General features: G+C 41.8%; 5 protein-coding genes and 1 long non-coding RNA gene across 9 annotated transcripts; 3 read left to right on the top strand and 3 right to left on the bottom strand.

Moving 5' to 3' along the window:
* Positions 1-546: 546 nt before the first annotated feature.
* On the bottom strand, positions 547-2,370 carry LOC132788149 (neprilysin). Its single transcript, XM_060795479.1, has one exon. The coding sequence runs from the start codon at positions 2,368-2,370 to the stop codon at positions 547-549; it is 1,824 nt and encodes a 607-aa protein (XP_060651462.1).
* An 866-nt stretch (positions 2,371-3,236) lies between these two features.
* LOC132788800 (uncharacterized) lies at positions 3,237-5,933 on the bottom strand. The gene is made up of 3 exons (XM_060796396.1): positions 5,734-5,933; positions 4,735-5,678; positions 3,237-4,670 (listed from the first exon to the last, which is right to left on the bottom strand). Exons 1-3 carry the CDS (start codon positions 5,828-5,830, stop codon positions 3,357-3,359), a joined length of 2,355 nt encoding a protein of 784 aa, XP_060652379.1. The 5' UTR covers positions 5,831-5,933; the 3' UTR covers positions 3,237-3,356.
* A 239-nt stretch (positions 5,934-6,172) lies between these two features.
* Positions 6,173-9,282, top strand: LOC132788802 (diacylglycerol kinase epsilon). Its single transcript, XM_060796397.1, has 4 exons — positions 6,173-6,458; positions 6,542-7,558; positions 7,613-7,930; positions 7,989-9,282. The coding sequence occupies exons 1-4, from the start codon at positions 6,294-6,296 to the stop codon at positions 8,112-8,114; spliced, it is 1,626 nt and encodes a 541-aa protein (XP_060652380.1). The 5' UTR covers positions 6,173-6,293; the 3' UTR covers positions 8,115-9,282.
* Positions 8,421-9,641, bottom strand: LOC132788803 (nascent polypeptide-associated complex subunit alpha). 2 transcript variants are annotated; one of them, XM_060796398.1, is made up of 2 exons: positions 9,513-9,641; positions 8,421-9,280 (listed from the first exon to the last, which is right to left on the bottom strand). In XM_060796398.1, exon 2 carries the CDS (start codon positions 9,272-9,274, stop codon positions 8,624-8,626), a length of 651 nt encoding a protein of 216 aa, XP_060652381.1. In that variant the 5' UTR covers positions 9,275-9,280; positions 9,513-9,641; the 3' UTR covers positions 8,421-8,623. The 2 variants fall into 2 exon arrangements, with proteins under 2 accessions (XP_060652381.1, XP_060652382.1); XM_060796399.1 differs by lacking the exon at positions 9,513-9,641 and adding an exon at positions 9,471-9,488.
* Positions 9,642-12,404: 2,763 nt separating this feature from the next.
* Positions 12,405-16,352, top strand: LOC132791950 (homeobox protein unplugged). Its single transcript, XM_060801098.1, has 3 exons — positions 12,405-13,454; positions 15,477-15,715; positions 15,815-16,352. The coding sequence occupies exons 1-3, from the start codon at positions 12,575-12,577 to the stop codon at positions 16,193-16,195; spliced, it is 1,500 nt and encodes a 499-aa protein (XP_060657081.1). The 5' UTR covers positions 12,405-12,574; the 3' UTR covers positions 16,196-16,352.
* A 351-nt stretch (positions 16,353-16,703) lies between these two features.
* LOC132791951 (uncharacterized) lies at positions 16,704-17,640 on the top strand. Of its 3 annotated transcripts, none has more exons than XR_009632948.1 (3): positions 16,704-16,811; positions 17,107-17,388; positions 17,498-17,640. It is a non-coding gene; the product is annotated as an uncharacterized LOC132791951 (long non-coding RNA). The 3 variants fall into 3 exon arrangements; XR_009632947.1 differs by having other exon boundaries at positions 16,705-16,811; positions 17,107-17,392; XR_009632949.1 differs by having other exon boundaries at positions 16,715-16,811; positions 17,202-17,392.
* The last annotated feature ends 2,445 nt before the right edge of the window (positions 17,641-20,085 follow it).

The following is a 20,085-nucleotide window of genomic DNA, read 5'->3' as shown; positions in this document are numbered from 1 at the left end:
CAGTTTTAAAAAGAAAAGATTATTTTTTGTTTAATCAAAGCAACCGTTTTAAATATTGTCACTTGATATTAATGGTTTTTGACAAGAATCTTGAAAGCAAAAATTGGCTCTTATTTCACTTTTTTATTACTTCTCAATAATTATTCGCATATATGTAAAAACTTCATATGATCGAAATTTAAATTTCTGGAAAATTTTGAATTTCTAAAAGTCTATGAGTAATAACGTAAACCTAAGCTTTTTCAAAATATGTTTTATACAAATTAATAATTTATTTATTTTATTTACTTTGCCCGATATGAATTTTATGCATTTTCGTTTAATAATTGTATAAATGTTAATGACTAGCCATAAACATACACAATACATGACAACAAAGATAATATAGGATAATATATGATAAGGAAAATAATTTGTAATTAGACTACCCTCAAAAATATGTTGTTCAAAGTACCAAGATATATACTTTTAAAAACAAATATACCATAAATGCGTTCGACAGTGCACGCAGGGTATATTAATGTTGAGCACTTGCACTCTTACTTTTTATTGCCTGATGGGTCGCCACATTTCACAGCCCATCGACTGCGGCGCCGACTGCTGTCGGCACTTGAAATCGATGGCAAATTGATGCAAATTCCTCTCGGCTTCATTGACTCGCACATCGTCCATGTCATGGCCAATGGCCGGCGGCAGTCGGCCACAAAAGAACTGGGCAAAGTTCATGTGAAACAGCTGGGGCGCCACAAACTCCCTATCGAAGCCATATGGCCGATAGACCAACTGTTGCGAGTTATGATCCAGACCAAAAAATGTATCATACGCCAGCTGCAGACCATTGAAATCAGCCAAGCGCTCCTTCAGTGATACGGTTCTCGTTTGCTGCGCACACTTCAGAGCCGCCTGAAAAGTGGCCAGCTGGCGTATACGTAATCCGATTGGCGACTCGTTCCCAGCAGCATCGTAAAGTATGCCTTCGTGCTCAAAGGCATGACTCATTTCGTGGCCCAGTATAAAACCCATCAAGCTGCTCCGAAAGATCGAGTGCTGGCGATAATCGTAGAGAGGAAACTGCATGAAAATCATTGGCACTGTCAGCGTATTGCGCTCTGGCTCAAAGTACGGTGCATTGCGTGCCTCAAACACATCGTCATTCACATAGTAACTACGCACATCCAATGCTGCATCTGGTTGCAACAATGGGGCATGCTGCAATCGGGTGCGCAGACGCAATGCTTGCCACAGATTGTGATGGAAATCCGAGCTCGAGAAGTTGACACTCTCATAGTGAGTGTCAAAGAACTCTGCTGATATTAAGGGGTCGGGAAGATTGCCAATCTTGAGTTTAATGCCCATCAGTTTGGCACGCACATATTCCAACTGCTCTGCACTTAATTGCAAGCGATTCGCGTCCAAATACTTGCCAAACATAGTCCGTAAGCTGGCAAATATCTCGTCCAACTGTGGCGTATCCTGTGACCTGCTGCTGTAGACAAGTTGATCGTAGATGTAGTTCATGCCCAGTGGCAACAAAGCGCGCATATGATTTATACAGGCAGCTGCAGTTGATGTCCTGGGTCGAGCTGCTCGCTCTAAGGTGACGAGACGGGTACACAGATACTCCTCCAGCTGAGTTTTATTGCTACGCTGCAGCAACTCGCCCATGGCACGCAAGTAATCCACATCGCTCACTTCCAGACGCAAAGCGGTTTCATTCAACTCTGTTTCGAGCAACTCGTTGAAGTAGTTTTGCCAATTGATTTGTGGTATCTGTTGCTTCAGTTCCAACAGTGTCCAGGACTCTACTTTGGACTCCTCCTTGCGATACCTTGAGCGCAGTGCGAACAACTCTCTATCGAATTGTGCCGTTGGCTTTAAATCGAAGCTACTATCGGGCATCTTGATTTGCACCACCGAGCGCAAGGAATCATTGTAGGCCACATCCACGGTCTCCTCAAAGAACACACCATTCAATCCGTATTTACGCAGCTTGGCCACAGCTGTTGTCCACTCAGAGTTTGCGGAACGCAGCTCCTGAGGCAGTTCCACAACTTTGGGCTGATCGCGTGTGCAAGCTTGGAAATATTCTGACATCTTTTGCATCAATCGTGGCGCCTTTAATCGCTCCTTACTATAATTGCCGTTTAGCACTGGAATCATTGCACGCACATAACGCTCCTCGACCAGCTGAAAGTTATCCACATAGCTGGATGACCAATTGCCACAGGCGTAGCCCCAAAAGCTTGTACAAGGCTGCACCCGACGATTCAAATTTGCACGAATCGCACGCATCGTCAGCATGCTAATCTCCTTCTCTGATAGTCCCGAGACGAGGACAATGCTCAGCGCAAACAATATCAAACCGTTCATTATAACAACACTTCTCTCACTGACCATGAAACGGGGCATTCATTTCATCCAAACTTGGATAATCTTTATCTTTATGCCTGAGTGAATTTAAATAACTGGATGAAATCAACTACAGTGAAACAGTTGTAAAAATAACTTTACAATGACAACCTTATACTTAAAAAATAAGCTAACAAATTTATTTATTTGTTTTTCTTAGAAAAATAATAATCTCTATACCCCCATTAATTGATTTATGTATATTAAAATACTAATTAGAAAATAATTCTTTTTCATGTTTTCCCCAATCCTAATTATGTTTCTTATAGAGAATACTTGCTGTACTAACGCGTCACTCAAAATTTATCGTTTTGGAAAATATTAAGAACGCATTTAAATATTTGCAAGATATAAACCAAATATGTATATAGTAATTTAAGCTATTTAACTCTTTTTGCACAAATTAAAACACAATTTTTGTCCTTGAATATAACTATATTTATAATCCAAGCGTTTAATTATCATAAAGACTAAATAATTGGTTACGCATTGCTATGCACAGATGAAGTTGATGCTAAGCTTAATTAGTTTCAGCTCTAAAACGTATCCAACAATTTATTTTAGTAAAATTCTATATACTAAGTGGAGGATTTGCTTCAATTACTTTTTAAACTTTTGTTTCTTTCCTGCATTCGGTTTGGATTTCTTCAATTGTCCAATCTGCTTGGACTTATTTTTTAGGTTGTTTTGCTTTTTTTATGGGTTTGCCCTCCAGCAGCGGCACATCATCCACATCCACACGTTTCGCCTTAGCCAATTTTTCGCTTAGTTTCGATGCAGGTTTCTGTGGGGGGGCTTTTTTGTTGGGGCTTTGTCCATTATTTTTGGACTCTGCTTGTTGGGGACTTTGCTTGGATTGCTTCTCGGATTTCTTGCCGTTGGGTGTCGCCTGTTGGGCAGCGGGTTTTGAGCTCTTGTCCACATTCACAGGCTTCTTTGACTGCTTCTCAGATTTTTTTACCATTGGTTGTCGACTCTTGGACAGCGGGTGTTGAATTCTCGGCCTTGGTCTTCTTGGGACCTTTCGCAGACTTTTCAGTTTGTTCCACATTCTTTGACTGCTTCTCTGATTTCTTGCCATTGGTGGCAGTCTCCGTGGCAGCAGGATTTTCGGGCTTGGGTTTCTTGGGCACTTTCACGGGCTTCTCAAACACCTTGGCAACATACTTTGTTTTGCTCTGCTCGAGCTTCTTCTTCTTCAGATCCTGTTCCACATCGGTGAGTATCGGTTTTCCGGCACGCTTGCCCAGTAACTTACGTGGTGCATCTGGCGCACCTTCAGTACCTTCCACCTCCACCTTCTCCTCCTCATTGTCTGTGGCTTTGTTTGACTCGGGTTCATCAGCTGCAATTGCATCATCAAGCTGCTTCTCATCAGCTTCTTGTTCCTCCTTGGTAATGGGTATGGTGTTGGAGAACTTCTTCAGTTTGGCCACATAGAAACCATCCATGTTGTTAGTGTGGGGATAGAAACGCTTGCTTAGATTCAAGCTGGGATGATAGCGATGCTGACGGAACTTGGTGAAACCAGGCTCGCCAAAATCAATGCCCAGCGGGACGAGTTTAACGTTCCGTTTCTTCAGCGCATAATCGACAACCCATTCGTTCTCCTCGGGCAGCACAGAGCAAGTAGAATAGACAATATAACCGCCCGTTGAGGACTTGGCATCCACACAATCGATGGCAGTCAGCAAAAGTTTACGCTGCAAGTTATAACAACGTTGCACATCAATCTCAGATTTGGTAGTCTTCACACTGGGATCCTTGGAGACGACACCGGTACCCGTGCAGGGTGCATCGAGGAGCACACGATCAAAGCCAGTCATTATATTACGGAATTTGGTAGCGTCTTCGCAACTGACGATGGCATTTACAATGCCCAAGCGATGGAAATTAGCCACAACAGCCTTGATACGATCACGATTCGAATCGTTGGCAAACAGTACACCCGTGTTCTTCATTACGGCCGCAATGTGTGATCCCTTGCCACCAGGAGCAGAGCACATATCCAACACACGTTCATTCTCCTGCGGAGCGAGTGCAATGACTGGCAGCATTGACGAGGCACCCTGAATCATATAATGTCCAGCCAGATACTCGGGCGTGGCGCCCAATGGCACAGTCGAGTTAAAGATAACCAGTCCCACATTGGTCCACTTGCCCAGTGGATCTAGATTGACACCTCGATTGATCAATGCACCAGCCAAATCACGACGACGAGTCTTTAGTGAATTTGTGCGTATGGTCAAGGGACGCGCCACCTAAGAAATTTAAAGATAATAGATTAAAATGTGTTACAAAACTTATGTTATGTTGACAACTCACCTCTGAGGCTTCCAGATATTCCAGCAGATCGCTTAACTTGAAGATGTCCATCAATTTTTCCATGAGGAACTCGTTGTAGCTGTAGTACAAGCAGAGATCACGTCGCAGCTGGTCTACATACTCGCTACGGGAGCGACCCTCCTGGCGATACTTAGCAAAATCAGTGAGCACCTGAGTGATATCCTTGATGCGCTGCTGCACATCCTGCAGTGACATTTCGGCATCCAGTTCCTCACCCGGCTCTGGCAGCTGGAACACTTCCGACTGATCAACGGTCATTTGCATTTCTTCATCGGCTTCCTTAGCTTCCTTGGCTAGACGTTTCTTGAGCTTTTTGTTAGCCTGTTCAATGGGCAACTTGTCGTCATTCTCAACATCGTCGTCATCACTGCCATCTTCATCTTCATCGTCGCTCGATGCATCGTCCTCTGAGGCGGCTTCCTCATCGTCCTCATCATCGTCAGCAAATAGATCATCCAATTTACCGACTTGTGCCTCATCATCGTCGTCACTAACTTCCTCTTCCATATCATCTTCATATAGATCTTCCGTCTCTTCCTCCTCGCCATCCAATTCCTCTTGGTCGTCAGAATCCTCCTCTAACTCCTCATCAGACTCATCTTCATCTTCATCATCTTCTGGCTCCTCATCGGAAACTGGCTTTTTCGGTTGCTGTTGCTTTTTCTGTGCAATACCATTAGATTTCTGCTTCTTAATTGGCACCAGCTGCGGTACTTCCTCGTCAGAAGATTCCGCCTGTTGCTTCGCCTTCTCTTCCTCTTCTGGTTCGCTGTCACTGTTGTATTTCTTTTGCTTTCGCTGTTGCGGTTGTTGGGCGCGCTTCTCTTTTAGCTTAGCCTTTTGTACCACCTTCTTTTGCTCACGTTTAACCATGCGCTGCTTTTGACGATGTGTCAACTTTTTATCTTCTTCCTCCAGAGGCGCTGCAAAGACAAGCACTTTAAAATATGCTCCTAAAATACATTAACCGCGGCTTACCAAACGATTTCTTTGGAAACGTGGGTGGACCCTGTTTGCGTGCCTTGCGGCCAGGTCCCTTCTTTTGTTTCTCACTGTATTCAGCTTTACGACCCATTTCTTAAGTTAACTATAAAAAACACACGTTTTGCTGGCAGAAAAATAATTTTAAAAAATGTGTGCCTGCTCCACGTGCGGCTACCACTCACAGTGTTGGTCACCACCGGCTAGATTACAGCTGTGCAATCGAAGCAAAATCGATAACAAATATCGCTATTATGCTGAGCTTCAGAATTAAATGCTTATGATTAGCATATATTTAAGTAAACAAGACAAATTAAAACAGCTTATTTGAGTATCGTTCTTAAGTCACATTACTAATAATATTTTAACATATCGAACTTGGAAACAATCATCTATCGATTGCCAATTTGAGTTGAATCTGTGCAGCTGTTTGTAGAATTTTGCAGTACTGGCTCTAATTGGCCGAGGTTTCGATTAAAAAAAGAAAACAATAACACGGAAAATGTAAAGTGCTCGGGAAATTGGAATAAACAAACACTGATAACAAACTGTGCACAATGGATATTGCCCACATTGAGCTGAGCGTGGAGGCGCTAATTGGCTCCCTTGTGGCCCTGAGCGTACTCTTTCTCTTTTGTCGCAGCATTCTGGCCGAAGATATTGTGATTTGCATATCTGGTAAAACACGTCACAGTTGGAAATCAATAAAAATTCTCGAACAAGTAATGCGCATCCCTTTCCCAGTAGTATCACCTGTTACTCGTTTAGTATCTCTTGTCTCTTTCGCTCTCTGTGTTTATGCTAGGCTTGCTTCTGCAATGTTTGTGAAATTTTGTTGACACCTTCGGCCGGACTCTTTTGTGACTGTTGCGGCCTTTGCACGCATTCGGCGCCAACGTGTCAGAAGCAGGCCGATGCCAATTATCACTGTAAGGACAAGTGGCTGCGCAATGCGGATTCAGTGAGTCATTTATGGGTGCGCGGCAACTTGCCCATGAGCTACAGCTGCGCCGAATGCGGTCAGGAAGCTGAACCGGATCATCACAGCAGCTCAGCCGGTCCAGGACTCTACGGCTGGCGTTGTGCTTGGTGTCAACGCTGCTACCACGACAATTGCTACAAGAATGTAGACACCAAAGCTACGTGTGACTTTGGCGAATTTCGAGACATGATCTATCCGCCCTATTGCATTGTGGCGGCCAGAACTCGTGAATCTGTGCGTCTGCATTTGGCTGGGATTAAGCCACCCAATATTGAGAACTGGGAACCTTTGATTGTAATTGCCAATACCAAGTCGGGCAGCAGTACGGGCTCCAATGTCCTGTCCCTGCTGCGTGGCTTCTTACATCCTATGCAAGTCATGGAACTGGGCACACGTGGTCCACAGGATGCCCTGCAGTGGGTGGCAAAAACAAGTCCACGACCATGTCGCATTCTGGTCGCTGGTGGTGATGGCACCATTGGCTGGGTCCTCAATACTATCTACACGCTGAACATCAAACCACAGCCATCGGTGGCCATCATGCCGCTAGGCACCGGCAACGATTTGTCCCGTGTGCTTGGCTGGGGCGCTGAACCGCCCTCGGAGCTCGATCCGCTGAAGATTTTGCGCAGCATTCGACGTTCTCGCTCGGTGAATCTCGATCGCTATGATCTGCAAATTGAAAAGCTACACTATCGCCTGCCAATTCAAAGACATCCCATCAAGACAATACACGTCTACAACTATTTCAGCGTGGGTGTGGATGCCTACATTACCTACAATTTCCACAAGACACGAGAATCTCGCTTTTATCTGCTGAGCAGTCGCATATTTAACAAGGTAAATTCCTACAATATCAATAGTTAACTCTTCTTAATACTTTTCCCTTTGCAGTTGTTGTACTTTACGTTTGGCACACAACAAGTTATGCAGCCAGACTGCGAACGCATTGAACAGAAACTGACACTGCATCTGGATAATAAGCTGGTTGAGCTGCCGGAACTGCAATCGCTGGTGTTCCTCAACATTGATTCATGGGGCGCCGGCTGCAAACTATGCGAATTGAGCAACTCGAATGGCGAGACGCGTATCATCAATTCGATTTCCGATGGCATGATGGAAGTCTTTGGCATTGTATCATCCTTTCACATTGCCCAGTTACAGTGCAATATCAGCAAACCCGTGCGCATCGGTCAAGCCAAACAGATAAGGGTATGTGATGCACTGCCTCTTATTGCTAATCCAAATATTAATTTAACTTCTATTGCAGCTACAAGTGAATGCCACGGTACCCATGCAAGCAGATGGAGAACCCTGGATGCAGGCACCGGCAGACATTCGTCTACAGTCACGGAGCCAAGCCCGAGTCCTCAAGATCGAGCCAAGTATGAACTAATAACTACTAACAGCAGTAGCAGCGTAACTAGTCCTTTAAATATTGCACGCTGATCATAATTTAACCATGTACTTAACTATGTATCGATAGGATCATAATTCTTCCGTTGTTCCCCAATCGAATTTATTTGTAAGTCTCGAAAGTAGTTTCTTTTTTAGATTGTAGTTAGCAAAATTCCCTAAAAAGCAGCTAAAGATTGAAATGTAACCAAACTTAAATAAGACCCAAAAAATGTATTGAAATTGTGCAATGAAATTAGCCAAATTTTACTGATAAATGTACAAAAAATTAAAAAGCAACAGAGAATACTTATAAAGTTTACGTCACTTTATTCTTCTCCTGATAAATTGTTAAATGTTCGACTGGTGTACTAGACATGCAGAGTTGCATGCCTCATAACATTTTTGGGGGTATCATAATTATTTGTTTATGTGTTGTTGTTTGTTGGTAATATTGTATCGAAAGGCGGGTAATCAACGAAAGCAACCAAGTTCATCGGTTTAATGCTTTTAGAGCATTGTCAACTCCATGATGGCATTGACAATGTCATTGCTGTTGTTCTTCAGCGCCTTGATGGCCTTGGCACGCGTCGTGTTCGCCTGCGTTATGACCAGCTCAATGTCCTTTTCGTCGACGCCAGTGTCATCGATCTCTTCCTCATCCTCTTCGGCGATAGGAGCCACAGATGTGGTGGCACCCACGCTGTCGGAAGCACCAGCAGCCTCTGGGGCCTTGAACTTCTCAGCAGCGGCAACCTGCGCTTGCTGCGACAGATCTTCGATCTTGGCCTCGCCGAACACAATGTATGTGTCGCTGTGGGGGTTCTTGTACACATCTGGGTTGTTGATGACGAACAGAATGTTCTTCGACTTGCGAATGGTGACACGGTTAACGCCCTGGATTTGCTTCAGGCCCAACTTGAGCATGATTTTGCGTGCCTTCTTCTCGCCACGCGACTGCTTAGCCTTGGACACAACATCGATGGGCAGGCCGGTTTGGCCACCGCCCAGTTGTGTGGTGCCAGTGTCGGCTTCCTCCAACTCGGGAATTTCCGAATCGCTCTCGCTGCCATCATCCTCGACGCGAACGTCATCCTCGGTCTGCTTAGCCTCAGCGGAGGTCGAGGGTGCCTCGTTTTTGATTTCAGTCAGCTCTGGCATGTTTACCTGTCATAGAAGAAGAGAAGCGAAAAAAATCAACATTAGAGCATGTTCTAGAAAATGCCGCAGATGGGGGTCGTTTTGCAATCGATTTTCCAACAACAATTGCCGATGAATAATTGTGAGTCCATTGACAATATATATAAAATATTTTAGTTCAAGGCGAGTCCGACATTGTATAATAGTCTTTTTCTACCTTTAGTGCGTGATGTCAGCTTAAAATATGAATTATATTTACCTAAGAAAAGCGGCTGTAGCACGGAATCGCGAAACGTTTCTTGTGAAAAGAGAGTGTTGCCACCTGATTTAAACTAGGGATGGAAGTTGCTGCAGAAACCGGGGCAATCTTTTCGTGCATTGCATAGAAATATCGATTGCTCAGTAGTGATATGCTGTTATTGTTCACTGTATTAAGCTAACTGCTATGCCACTTGGTGGTCAGATTCAAATGGTTACATTGCCATGCAGGAATAATGTAGATTCTATATTGACATATAGTAGTTTCCATAAATAAATACGTCCTATTAATTAGTGAATAATCCATGGCTGCACACATAGCAAACAGTCGTGTAACTGACAACTATAATTACTTTCCAATTTCCCATTTAAATTGCATAAACAATTGGTGAACTAGACTTAATTACAGTTTTGACTAACAAGGCAATCGAGCATGGCCCTGTGCCTGGTAGAAAGGGTTAAAATGACACAATTATGGCCAACGGAACGGCAGCAGGAGCTGTGACCGCGCACAGTCCTGCCCGCAAATTGTGAATGGGGGCGTGTCAATTGTTGGGTAAACATTGGACAGTTTCTCGTTGTGCGTTGCGGTCAACAGCAAACACATGTTCGACTTCGCATTTCGTTTGTGGCGGCTGAACGTAATGATTATTAAATTTTTATTAGCTGAACGATATAATTTAGGGGCTGGTGAGCAGAGACAATGTAAAGAATGCCTGGCAAATGTATTTGGCTGTCATCATATTGGATATCGATGCACAGACTCATGCTCTCATCATGTTCGCTGCAGTTTTAATTATTTTTATTTTATTTTGTGCGCATTTTTAAGTGCTGCAAACGAGTCGCAAACTATGCGAAACATTTGCAACAATTTGTCAGTAAATAATTTCGATTTGAGTGCGCGTCAGCTCTGTTCTTTATCGTCAGCTACAAATGTATCTGTATCTGCATCTGTATCGGTGTCTGCAAATGTATCTGTAGCTGTAGCTGTGGCTGTAGCTGTATCTGGGACCCTCTGTATGTAGACGTCTTGGTTGGGCCACATCCCGGGTGTCAACAGCGCTCTGATTTATTTGGGCGCATGAAACGCTTCGTTGGCTTTCGTTAATTTGTCCGTTTTCCGCTAGGGAGACTGGCAATACCAAAATTTATACAATATATATAGGAATGGATGCACAACAACTACAAAAACTACAGAAGAAAAATAAAATGAAAATTTCTTTTATACAAGTTATTGCCAAGTGCTCGTATATAATTGACACAACGCCAAAAACTGACATGCTTTTATCATCATAACAATAATCGCCGACAAGGCGCATAATTATATTGTAATTTATGCCCAAGGCGAGTAATACAATAAAAACGTAGCAAAAGAAAACTTTAAATTACTCGTATTGCAATTTCAAATGCTCGTAAAATATTTCAAACACCCAAACGTGACCAAATGCTATTTAATTGCTTATAAGTGTTTGCATATGAATAAAACGAATACAAACCATATTATTGATTGCCAAAAATGTGCTCAATTATGGTCAAATTAAGACACACACAACCATACACCAATGCAAATTGGCAAAAGTGTGAAGAGTGTGCGGCATATTAAAAAAAAAAAGGCATGAGCTTTAAATTGCAGTTTTACGATCCATCCATTTATTAATGGGAAGCCATTTTAGTGATTTCAGCTGTAGTTTCTAGAAAACCTGGACAGGAATTATTATTTTATGAAGAACTGCATCAATAAATATAGCTTTCTTTTATACTAATTTAATATTTGAAAAACATCACAGTATTCCTTTCCTTCTAAGTTGTAATCAACCGGAAATAATAACTTTTTGGAGGTTGCTTGTCGAGTATTATTTTAGCAGGTGTTAAGCTCCAAATTAAGTAACTCTAATAAATTATAATTATCATCTATTCTTTTCAATATAACTTCTTTGTTTGGTATTTTATAGTTTTTTTGAATATATCTTTTTTTAATAATGTAATGAAATTTGAGTCTTTAATCGGCTAATAAATGTAATATAATGATATAAAATATATGCAACGTTTTTGCTTAAAAAATAACTATGCATTTTCATAAAGGATACAAACTAAGTAAAATAACTTTTCTTTTACAATATAAATGAAAATAATCAAGTATCCAGGACAAATGAAAAATTGTTTATTGAAATGAATAGAAAATTGTAATATGTATTATTCTTAAAATTTACAATTCAAATGTAAACTCAAATTATATTCCATTGCCGTCGGAGAATTTATAGGAGTAGCTTCTATGCTCTGCTAGTGCTTAACAATTTTGATGGATACCTGCAGTAGCGGCACTGAAAATGCCTTCATTCTCATTTCGAGTTTTAATATAAATATATGTTTAAACTTTAAAGTGAAGCGTTTGCTAATGATGCAAAACTGAAGCAAGTGCAGAGCCCCTTTGCACTAATGTTTGAATTTAAATTGGTCTGTAATATGCCACGCGAGACCAAGCAGCACATCTCCCCCTATTCACCCACCCGCTGCCCCCAAACACGACTGAAGAGAGCAGCGGCAAAGGCGGCACATTAATGGTAGCGCTGTGGTTAGTCGGAGTCTGATTGCGGTACGAATCGAGGAGAAAGCAATTAGGGAGCTGCACACACTGACTAGGTAGTGTGTGTGTGCTTGGCTCCAAGAACAACCCCAATACAAACAGAAGACAGACAAGTGCAACCGGTTTAGCAGCAATTAAACTGCAGCCAATCAGCGACGCTCACGCGACCAACACTCGCACGCCATATTGCCCATTAACGAGGCGGAGCTAGCGTGCGCTCTCTTTCGCTCTCGCTGTTGCCTTGTCTTGTGCTCTTCCCGCAAGTGTTAGCAAACGTTTATGTGTGGTGGTTGTTTCAGGTCTGACAGTCTTTGGGTGCAATTCGTTGGCCGTTGGCTGGCAGTGAACGTGCTGTGTTGTTTTCAGGCATTTGGGTTTCATTTGCGCGCAGATCTTTGAACGGTTCACTGCGTCAACGTCGTGTCGCGCCTTGTTTGAAATCGAGTTCGAAGCGAGTTCTTGAATTGGTTTCTCAAACCATGCAAAACGAGCACATGGCGCTGCTGCCGCCGACGGATAACAGCACCAAGCTGGTCAGCAAGCCATTTCCTAAGCCCTTCTCTATCGAGAGTCTCATTGCCAATCAAACGCCAGCCGTTGTTCCGGAACAGCCGGAACTGGAGCGGGAACAGGAACGTGAACGTGACCGTGACCATGATCGTGAACCAGAACGGGATTGTGATCGGGAGCTTAATGCACGCGCCATTGTGGCCAGCTCGGCGCTGGGCCTCACACAGTTTCCGCTCTACAATCCCTGGCTACACGGCTACTTTGCCCAGAATCATGAGCGGCTCTCGCATTTAATTGCCGGCGGTTGTTACCTTGGACCACCATTTGCCGGCAAGGAGCCACAACTGCAGGTTACACAGCCACCTCCACCGCCGCCGCCGTCCCAACCGCCACATGCCTTGGATAACCTCAGTCTCAGTCCGTCAAAGCCCAACGATGCCGAGCTGGGCCATCGCCTGCCATTACCGCATCCGCTGGACACCCGTTTCCTGCCCTTCAATGCCGCCGCCGCTGCTGCGGCTGCCACAGTGCCATCGGATCTGAGCTACCGCCGCCTGGCCGAGCTCATGAACCAGGATTATGTTCACAATCTGAGCATGCATTCGCGTCTCCAGCACATGGCCGCCACACGTGCCCAGGACGAGAGTCAACAGCACGCGCTTCATCAGGCACTGCAACAGCCATCGCCACCACAGTCATCGCCCTCGAAGTCGCATAGTCCCATCGAGCCGGCGGTGGATGTGGGCATGGATGAGGACTACGAGTGCAGCGGAGATTCATGCAGTGACATCAGTCTGACCATGTCGCCCAGAAATTACACAGCGGAACTGGACAAAAGCCGCAATGGAGGTAGGTTGACTTAAGATATATGTATAAAATATGAAAAGCTAATCCTAGTATTAGTTGAAGTTAGTTGATACCGACATCCAGATAAATCTAACATTATTCAGTGATTCTTAAGAAATTAATTTTAAGAAGGCACAAATTCGAAGTGTTTTACGTAGTAGTAAAAAAAATGATATGATGATGATTTAAGTATTTAACATATATCAAATTAGAAAATTGTAGAAATTGGCATAGTTTTTTATTGAAATAAAAATAGCATACTATTTGAAGATAGGTTTTTTTTCTATGATTTCAAAGATTTATAACGAAATTTATATATTATATCATTAGATGATTTTTTTTTAAATATAAAATTTCTATAAACTTAATTCGTACGTAATTATTTTTCTACAAAATTTGCATTTCATTGCCAAATGTTTTGCGTATAATTTCAATATTTGTTAGAAGATTAAAATCCCTATAAAAATTATATATATATAAGTACACACAAAATACTTTCGTAAAACTAACTTTACTTTTTTAAGTCCCCCAAAAATGTTTTCAATAATTTATAGGGAAATGGGTTTATATTTGATTTAGTTAGTTTTCTTTAGAATATTCAGATTACATGATTTTTTCTTAGATATAAATATTTAGTAATTATTTATATCTAATTTATTTATTCCAATTTTGATTGAGATTTTAAATGATTTAAATAGATAGTGTGGTTTTTATAGAAAAGAAGATAATTATCTCAGTAGGCTAAGATACGAATTAAAATGAAATTAGAATTAAAATGAAATTAGAAATTGTATCTCCACTTTAAAGGCTGTAAAAAGTATTATTATTATTTCATAATTCACTTAAGACTCTTAATAATGATAATTTGCGTGATTTTAAATACGAAAACTAAAAGCTGTGATTAATTTATAATAACTTAAAAGCCGAGAGAGCTTAGATAGAGTTTGCATACAAGACTCACAGGTCTTTTCGACCAATTCGTATTCAGATGCGGATCCTTCAGCTCTCCTTGCTAAAGTGCTTCTGTCATGGTAATTAAAATGACACTGCCAAGTCATAGTCGAAATTAGCATAAAACGCATTAAGACCCAATGTTAGATGTCAATCAAGAAGGCAAAGTTCTCAACTCTTGCTCCATAGAAAAAACCTAATGAGAAAGCAGGAGAGCGAATGTGAGCGAGACAGAACATAAGGAGAGAATGCTTGACAGCAAAATATGAGCTGACGTTTTGACAAACGTAACGATTTAGCTATTGGACTGAAAAGTGAGCAAGGAGAACTCTTAACAAACCGCATTTTAATGAGTGCACAGCATGTCCTCATGGCTTGCTCCAGGACGTCGTCTCCAGCTTCTTTTGAATTCAATTGGACAACTGAAAAGGCACAACGAATTTGCAACTAATGTATTCATAACTGAAATACTTGATGTTGGTGTTGATGTTGTTGTTGATGTTGATGTGCTTGGGGGTGTGCAAAAATTACTGTGAGCTACCCCCGCAGTGTGTTGGACAGTTGACAAGGGGTGCGGGGTGGCAATAAACCGAAGCCAGACGATGATGAGGACACAAATAAATCAGTGACAGAGTTGGCTCATAACTGAAGCGTGTAAGTGTTAAAAAAGCGCTTAAGCGTTACCCAAAATAATCAGAAATACTCACATCAAGCGGCGGGGGATGAACGTGCCACCCTCACCCTAAACCTCAGTCCTCTTTTGGGAATGGAACGTTTAACATTCACACTCAAGTTGGGTCATCATGAACCGCAGACACAGATTAAGTTTCAAGTGATGTCTTGTTGCTGGGAATGGGGCGTCGCTGGGCCAAGTCAAGTGTGACTGCCAATTGGACACATGTATCCAGTTATAAATAAATATGTTTGCCACAACTTATGACACAGTCCATTTACGCCAGAAGCACACAAGTGTGGCACAGGATGTGCGGCAACTTTATTATACTATACTTAATGATATGTTATTTGTTCATTTAATCAACACCATAAACATTCCGAATCCTTGACTCATTCCAGCTTATACCAACTCGGACAGCGAGGATTGCAGCGACGACGAAGTTGGTCATTCACGTCACGAAACCGGCGGCAAGGAGTCGCAAAGCGGTGGCAGCAGCAGCTCCAAGTCACGACGCCGTCGCACGGCGTTCACGTCGGAGCAGCTGCTCGAGCTGGAGCGCGAGTTTCATGCCAAAAAATATCTGAGTTTAACGGAACGCAGTCAAATTGCCACAAGTCTGAAATTGAGTGAAGTGCAGGTGAGTTTCTAACTGGGATAAAAAAGTCAACTAATCACTCACTCTATAACTGTCTTTCTCCTTCTCTCTCTCTCTCTTTCTTTTTACTGTCCTCTTTAGGTGAAAATCTGGTTTCAAAATCGACGCGCCAAGTGGAAACGCGTTAAAGCCGGACTCACGTCGCATGGATTAGGGCGCAATGGCACCGCGAGTGGCACGAAAATCGTGGTGCCCATACCGGTACATGTGAATCGCTTTGCGGTGCGCTCGCAGCACCAGCAGCTGGAGAAAATGTGCCTCAGCGGTCCCAAACCGGATCTGCGCAAGAAGCTATCAACGGAAGCGATTAGCGGCTTCGAGAAGTTCAATGCCAGCAGCGCTGTCCCCTCGGTGGGCGTCGGTGTTGGAGTGGGCGTGTCCATGGGAGTGGGCATGCCACCAATCGGAGCTTTGGCACCCAGTCCCGCTGCCTCTCTCGCTATGACGCGCAGTATTTATTAAGCTCGAAACCGGAATTGATGTTTTTATTTGCCGAGTTATCTTTGTACATAAGCAAGTCCCCACACACAGACACACTCAATTTGCATTAAGTGTAGAAACAGCGTTTTGTAAATAAACTGAAATTGAATTTAATTGCAACCAAACAAAAAAGAAGTTAAGCTTGATCTGAAGTGAGTAAAAGAAGTAGACTGCTAGCTTAAATGCTGTCAATTATTTACCGCCTAACCACGACAATAAATTTGCAGTGTGAATTGTTCACGCCTCCCAAGTGCCAAAATCACATCTCGCATTGCCCATTTATTTTGGGCCACTCACTCGAGGGGCATACAAATTTCGTTTGGTGTCAATTGGAACAATTAAACTGCCAATTTGTGCGATTTAACACGCAAACCCTGGAGGCAAATGTCGCTGCTCCTGCTACTGCTGCTGCTACTCGAGCAGTGTGACCAATTCTTGTAATTTAACGCACCAAATTGTACCAAATACTCGAAAAGAGGGAGCATGAGAGAGTCAAAGCCTGGGCACATCAAAAGCATTCGCAGCATCAGCATTAGCAGCAATCACTCCAGGTGTCTCACGTGTCACGCCTCTCGGCGGCGACAAGGGCGCACACATGGTAAGTTATTAAGGGACTCGGCTACTCCTCAGCCCCTTCTCCCTCCTCTTCGACTGTTTGTGTGTGAATTGTTAATTGCATTAGCGACTTATTGGCTACGATAATTGACTTTTGTTTGGAGCGAAAAAAAAAAATACTAATTGTGTGTGTGTATGTGTTTTGTGAATGAAACCACCCTGTGAACGCCAGAGCACCCTTGCGGCTCTTGCTATCCTCAACTTAGCTCGTTTCGTTTGCAGTTTTATGTTGGGACACGCCTCCAAGCATGAGTTTTTATTATTGTAACACTTTGCAGGCAATTTGCTGCCGGCTGCCGTTGCTCTTTTCCATTGCTTTTGCCTTCTGCTTTTGTATTTGAATCTGAATCTGAATTGCGGCAAACGAACAAAGTGACACACTGTGTGCTGGGATGTTGTTGATGATGATGCAGGGACGATGTTTGATCGGCTACGTTGACTACGGAGTGCGCTTTTAAATTCCACTCAATCAAATTAAAAACAAATTTCCAAATTTGATTACGGCAAAAATTAAAATTTGCAATAAAGCGATTTTTGTAATTTCGAATCATTTCTCATTAGTAGGTAAAGTATAGTTATAATATGAAATATGAATATGAACACTTGCTTTTATAAATAATTAAATTTAACTTATATATTTCTTTACAACAATATTATTATTTATTTCAGATATTACGATAACTTACATGATGATGGATTACCATGTAATCTTTAAACATATTGACTAAGATAGAACATTGGGAGATATTCAGTTAAATTTACTAATAATATTATTTCACAACTACAAAAATATACCTTAACTTATTAAAAGATCTTTCAACAGCATGAATACTCAATTTTATTACGTATGCACATTTCTTAAAAATGTTTTTTAGTGCAGCGTAATCACAAGTCGTTGTTGCCTCATTCATTGCGAGTAGCGCATGAAAACCCGAGTCTCATTGGCATACATAGGTGTGGCCCAGCTTTGGCTTTGTTGTAAATTATATTGCCATTAATTATGCGCGGATTTGTGTATGTCGCGTTAAGCTGTTAAACAACCATAATGGAGGATGTTAAAAATCACTTTAAAATCATTAAAAGTTTGGGAAGAAAAAATGGGAATAACCGGAAGGATAATATCCTTGTAGATTACAGATGTTAAGCTGAGGTTTCTACAAATGCTGCATGTACAAAATTTTAAAATATTATCACTGTAAACTACTTCATAATGTCCTTAGACCCTCGGAAGACATAAAAAAAAGTCAGGGAGCGCAAAAGTTTTGCATTCGCGGCAAACAGGAAATCTGTTAGCATAGTCAAAAAAAATAAATAAAGGGGGTCATAGCTGAATGCAAGAGCTCATAAATCAAATGGGTAATGCTTGCTGTCATAATTTGTCATAAGGCGTGGCCACGCCCTCCATTTGGTAGTGGTCTCTCTTTAGGGAAATTGCTTGAACTGAGTCTCAACACATGTGGAAAGTTCTGCTTGAATCGAAGCAAAGTTTTTTGCAAGTTTGTTGCTGCAGCTTGATGCTTATTATATCAAAGAGTCCGAGGCCGACTCATTATCCGATGCACTTGTCACTGTGGCATGCCAAATGCAGAGGTGATCCAAGGAGGGGCAGAGCATAACCATTGGGCAGAAACAGTCAAGAGAGACAACAGGCAACAGACAATCAAACGAGTTGCAATCGCAAAACCTATGTAAATCGGTTTGTAAATGAATGGGCCGCCCTGGCAATCGCATTTGTTTGTATCGCATTATGGCATGCGATCTGTCAATTGTCGACAGACAGTAGCGATATTCACCCACCTTGTTCCCTTCGATCGTAGCACCCAAGACTCGATTCGCTTGGGTCTGTCACGGTCGCCGTTGCCGTTGCTGTTGCCGTTGAAATTCTGTTGAAAACCGAAAAATGCACTCACGCACCTGAATCCCTAATCAGATGACAATCGATGTCCAGTCGCAAAAGCAAACGCAGTCCCCATCCCGGTCTCAGTCTCAGAGTCAGTCCACCACGACTCTCAGGCGGCAATGCATTTTTTATTTTATCTTTTCTTTTTTTTTGTTGATTTTGTGTGTGCTTCTGTCTTGTGAATTAATTAATTACATTTTTATGATTTTATTAATTTCCAAACACAAATATGAATGCGACTGCTGTCTGCTGTCTGTGGCGACTCCAGCCTGGCTCCGGTCTCGTCTTCTCCGCCATTCTCCCCGTTTTCGTTCAATATTCCAATTCCCATGGCTTATGGGCACGTACGGCGATGAGAGCTCGTAATAATAATGAATGTAAATTGCCTCAATGAACGATTTAATGTCTTAATACATTATTTACAAATGCATTTGCATTATTGTTCGACTGCCGCCGATGCACTTATACTCTGCCACGCCCCCATCTACTCCCACTGCACGCCTACTTCGCGGACTGTCAACTGACAGTTCCACAAACAATTTGAATATAATTATTAGTAACTATGGGCGCGCATTTGTTTGTTGTCATTTGAGCAACAAGAACTGAAAGTGCCGACTGCATGTGTCCAGTTTAATAATGAACTCGAGTATCTTAATGCAAATTCCAAAAGAAAACTATTAGAACTTTGTTTGAAATTTGAGAAAATATTCAAATAACTCGCATTTCACAGCTGCACGGCTGCACTTTTGATTCAGTTTTTTATTTTTGGTCACGCAGACGGAGGGGAAGACATTTATCAACATTTGTCAGCTATTTCGTGCAGGCTAATTAAATATAAATATATTTATTTTCTTGAGGTTTGGGCAATTAAATTATTATAATTCATAGTTGAAATGTTTGTTGATAATGATTTTCTCTCTGTCATTTGTTTGAAATACCGACTGCAGTTGTGTGTCATTGCGGCTCTTCTGGTATTTCTTGTGGGAGTGACTTTTAGTAGAAGTTGATTGTGCATAGGCTGAAGTGCTTTATAGGGCCCCGTATATCTTTAGATAGGCTAATATCAACTACAGAAGAAATTTACAAGTTAGGATTCTACTAAACGGTGTAAGGATCTATTATTAAAAACTTAATAAGTTTTTTTTTTAGTGATAATTGTGAAGATATATATTTTCTCTTTTAATTTTCTCGAAATTGTTTTCTTAGCTTTCACTAAAAATATATAACTAACTAAAAACATGCTAAAATCAAGAATAAAATCTTTAATCAAGATTGTTTAACGTCAAAATTGAATCAAGAAAGTTTATTCTTAAAATCTACAAAAAATCTAGATCGTCCAAAGTATATCTAAATTTAA

The sequence above is a fragment of the Drosophila nasuta genome, chromosome 3, assembly GCF_023558535.2.
Source record: "Drosophila nasuta strain 15112-1781.00 chromosome 3, ASM2355853v1, whole genome shotgun sequence".
Classification (NCBI taxonomy): domain Eukaryota; kingdom Metazoa; phylum Arthropoda; class Insecta; order Diptera; family Drosophilidae; genus Drosophila; species Drosophila nasuta.
This window is presented reverse-complemented; position numbering and strand designations above follow the sequence as displayed.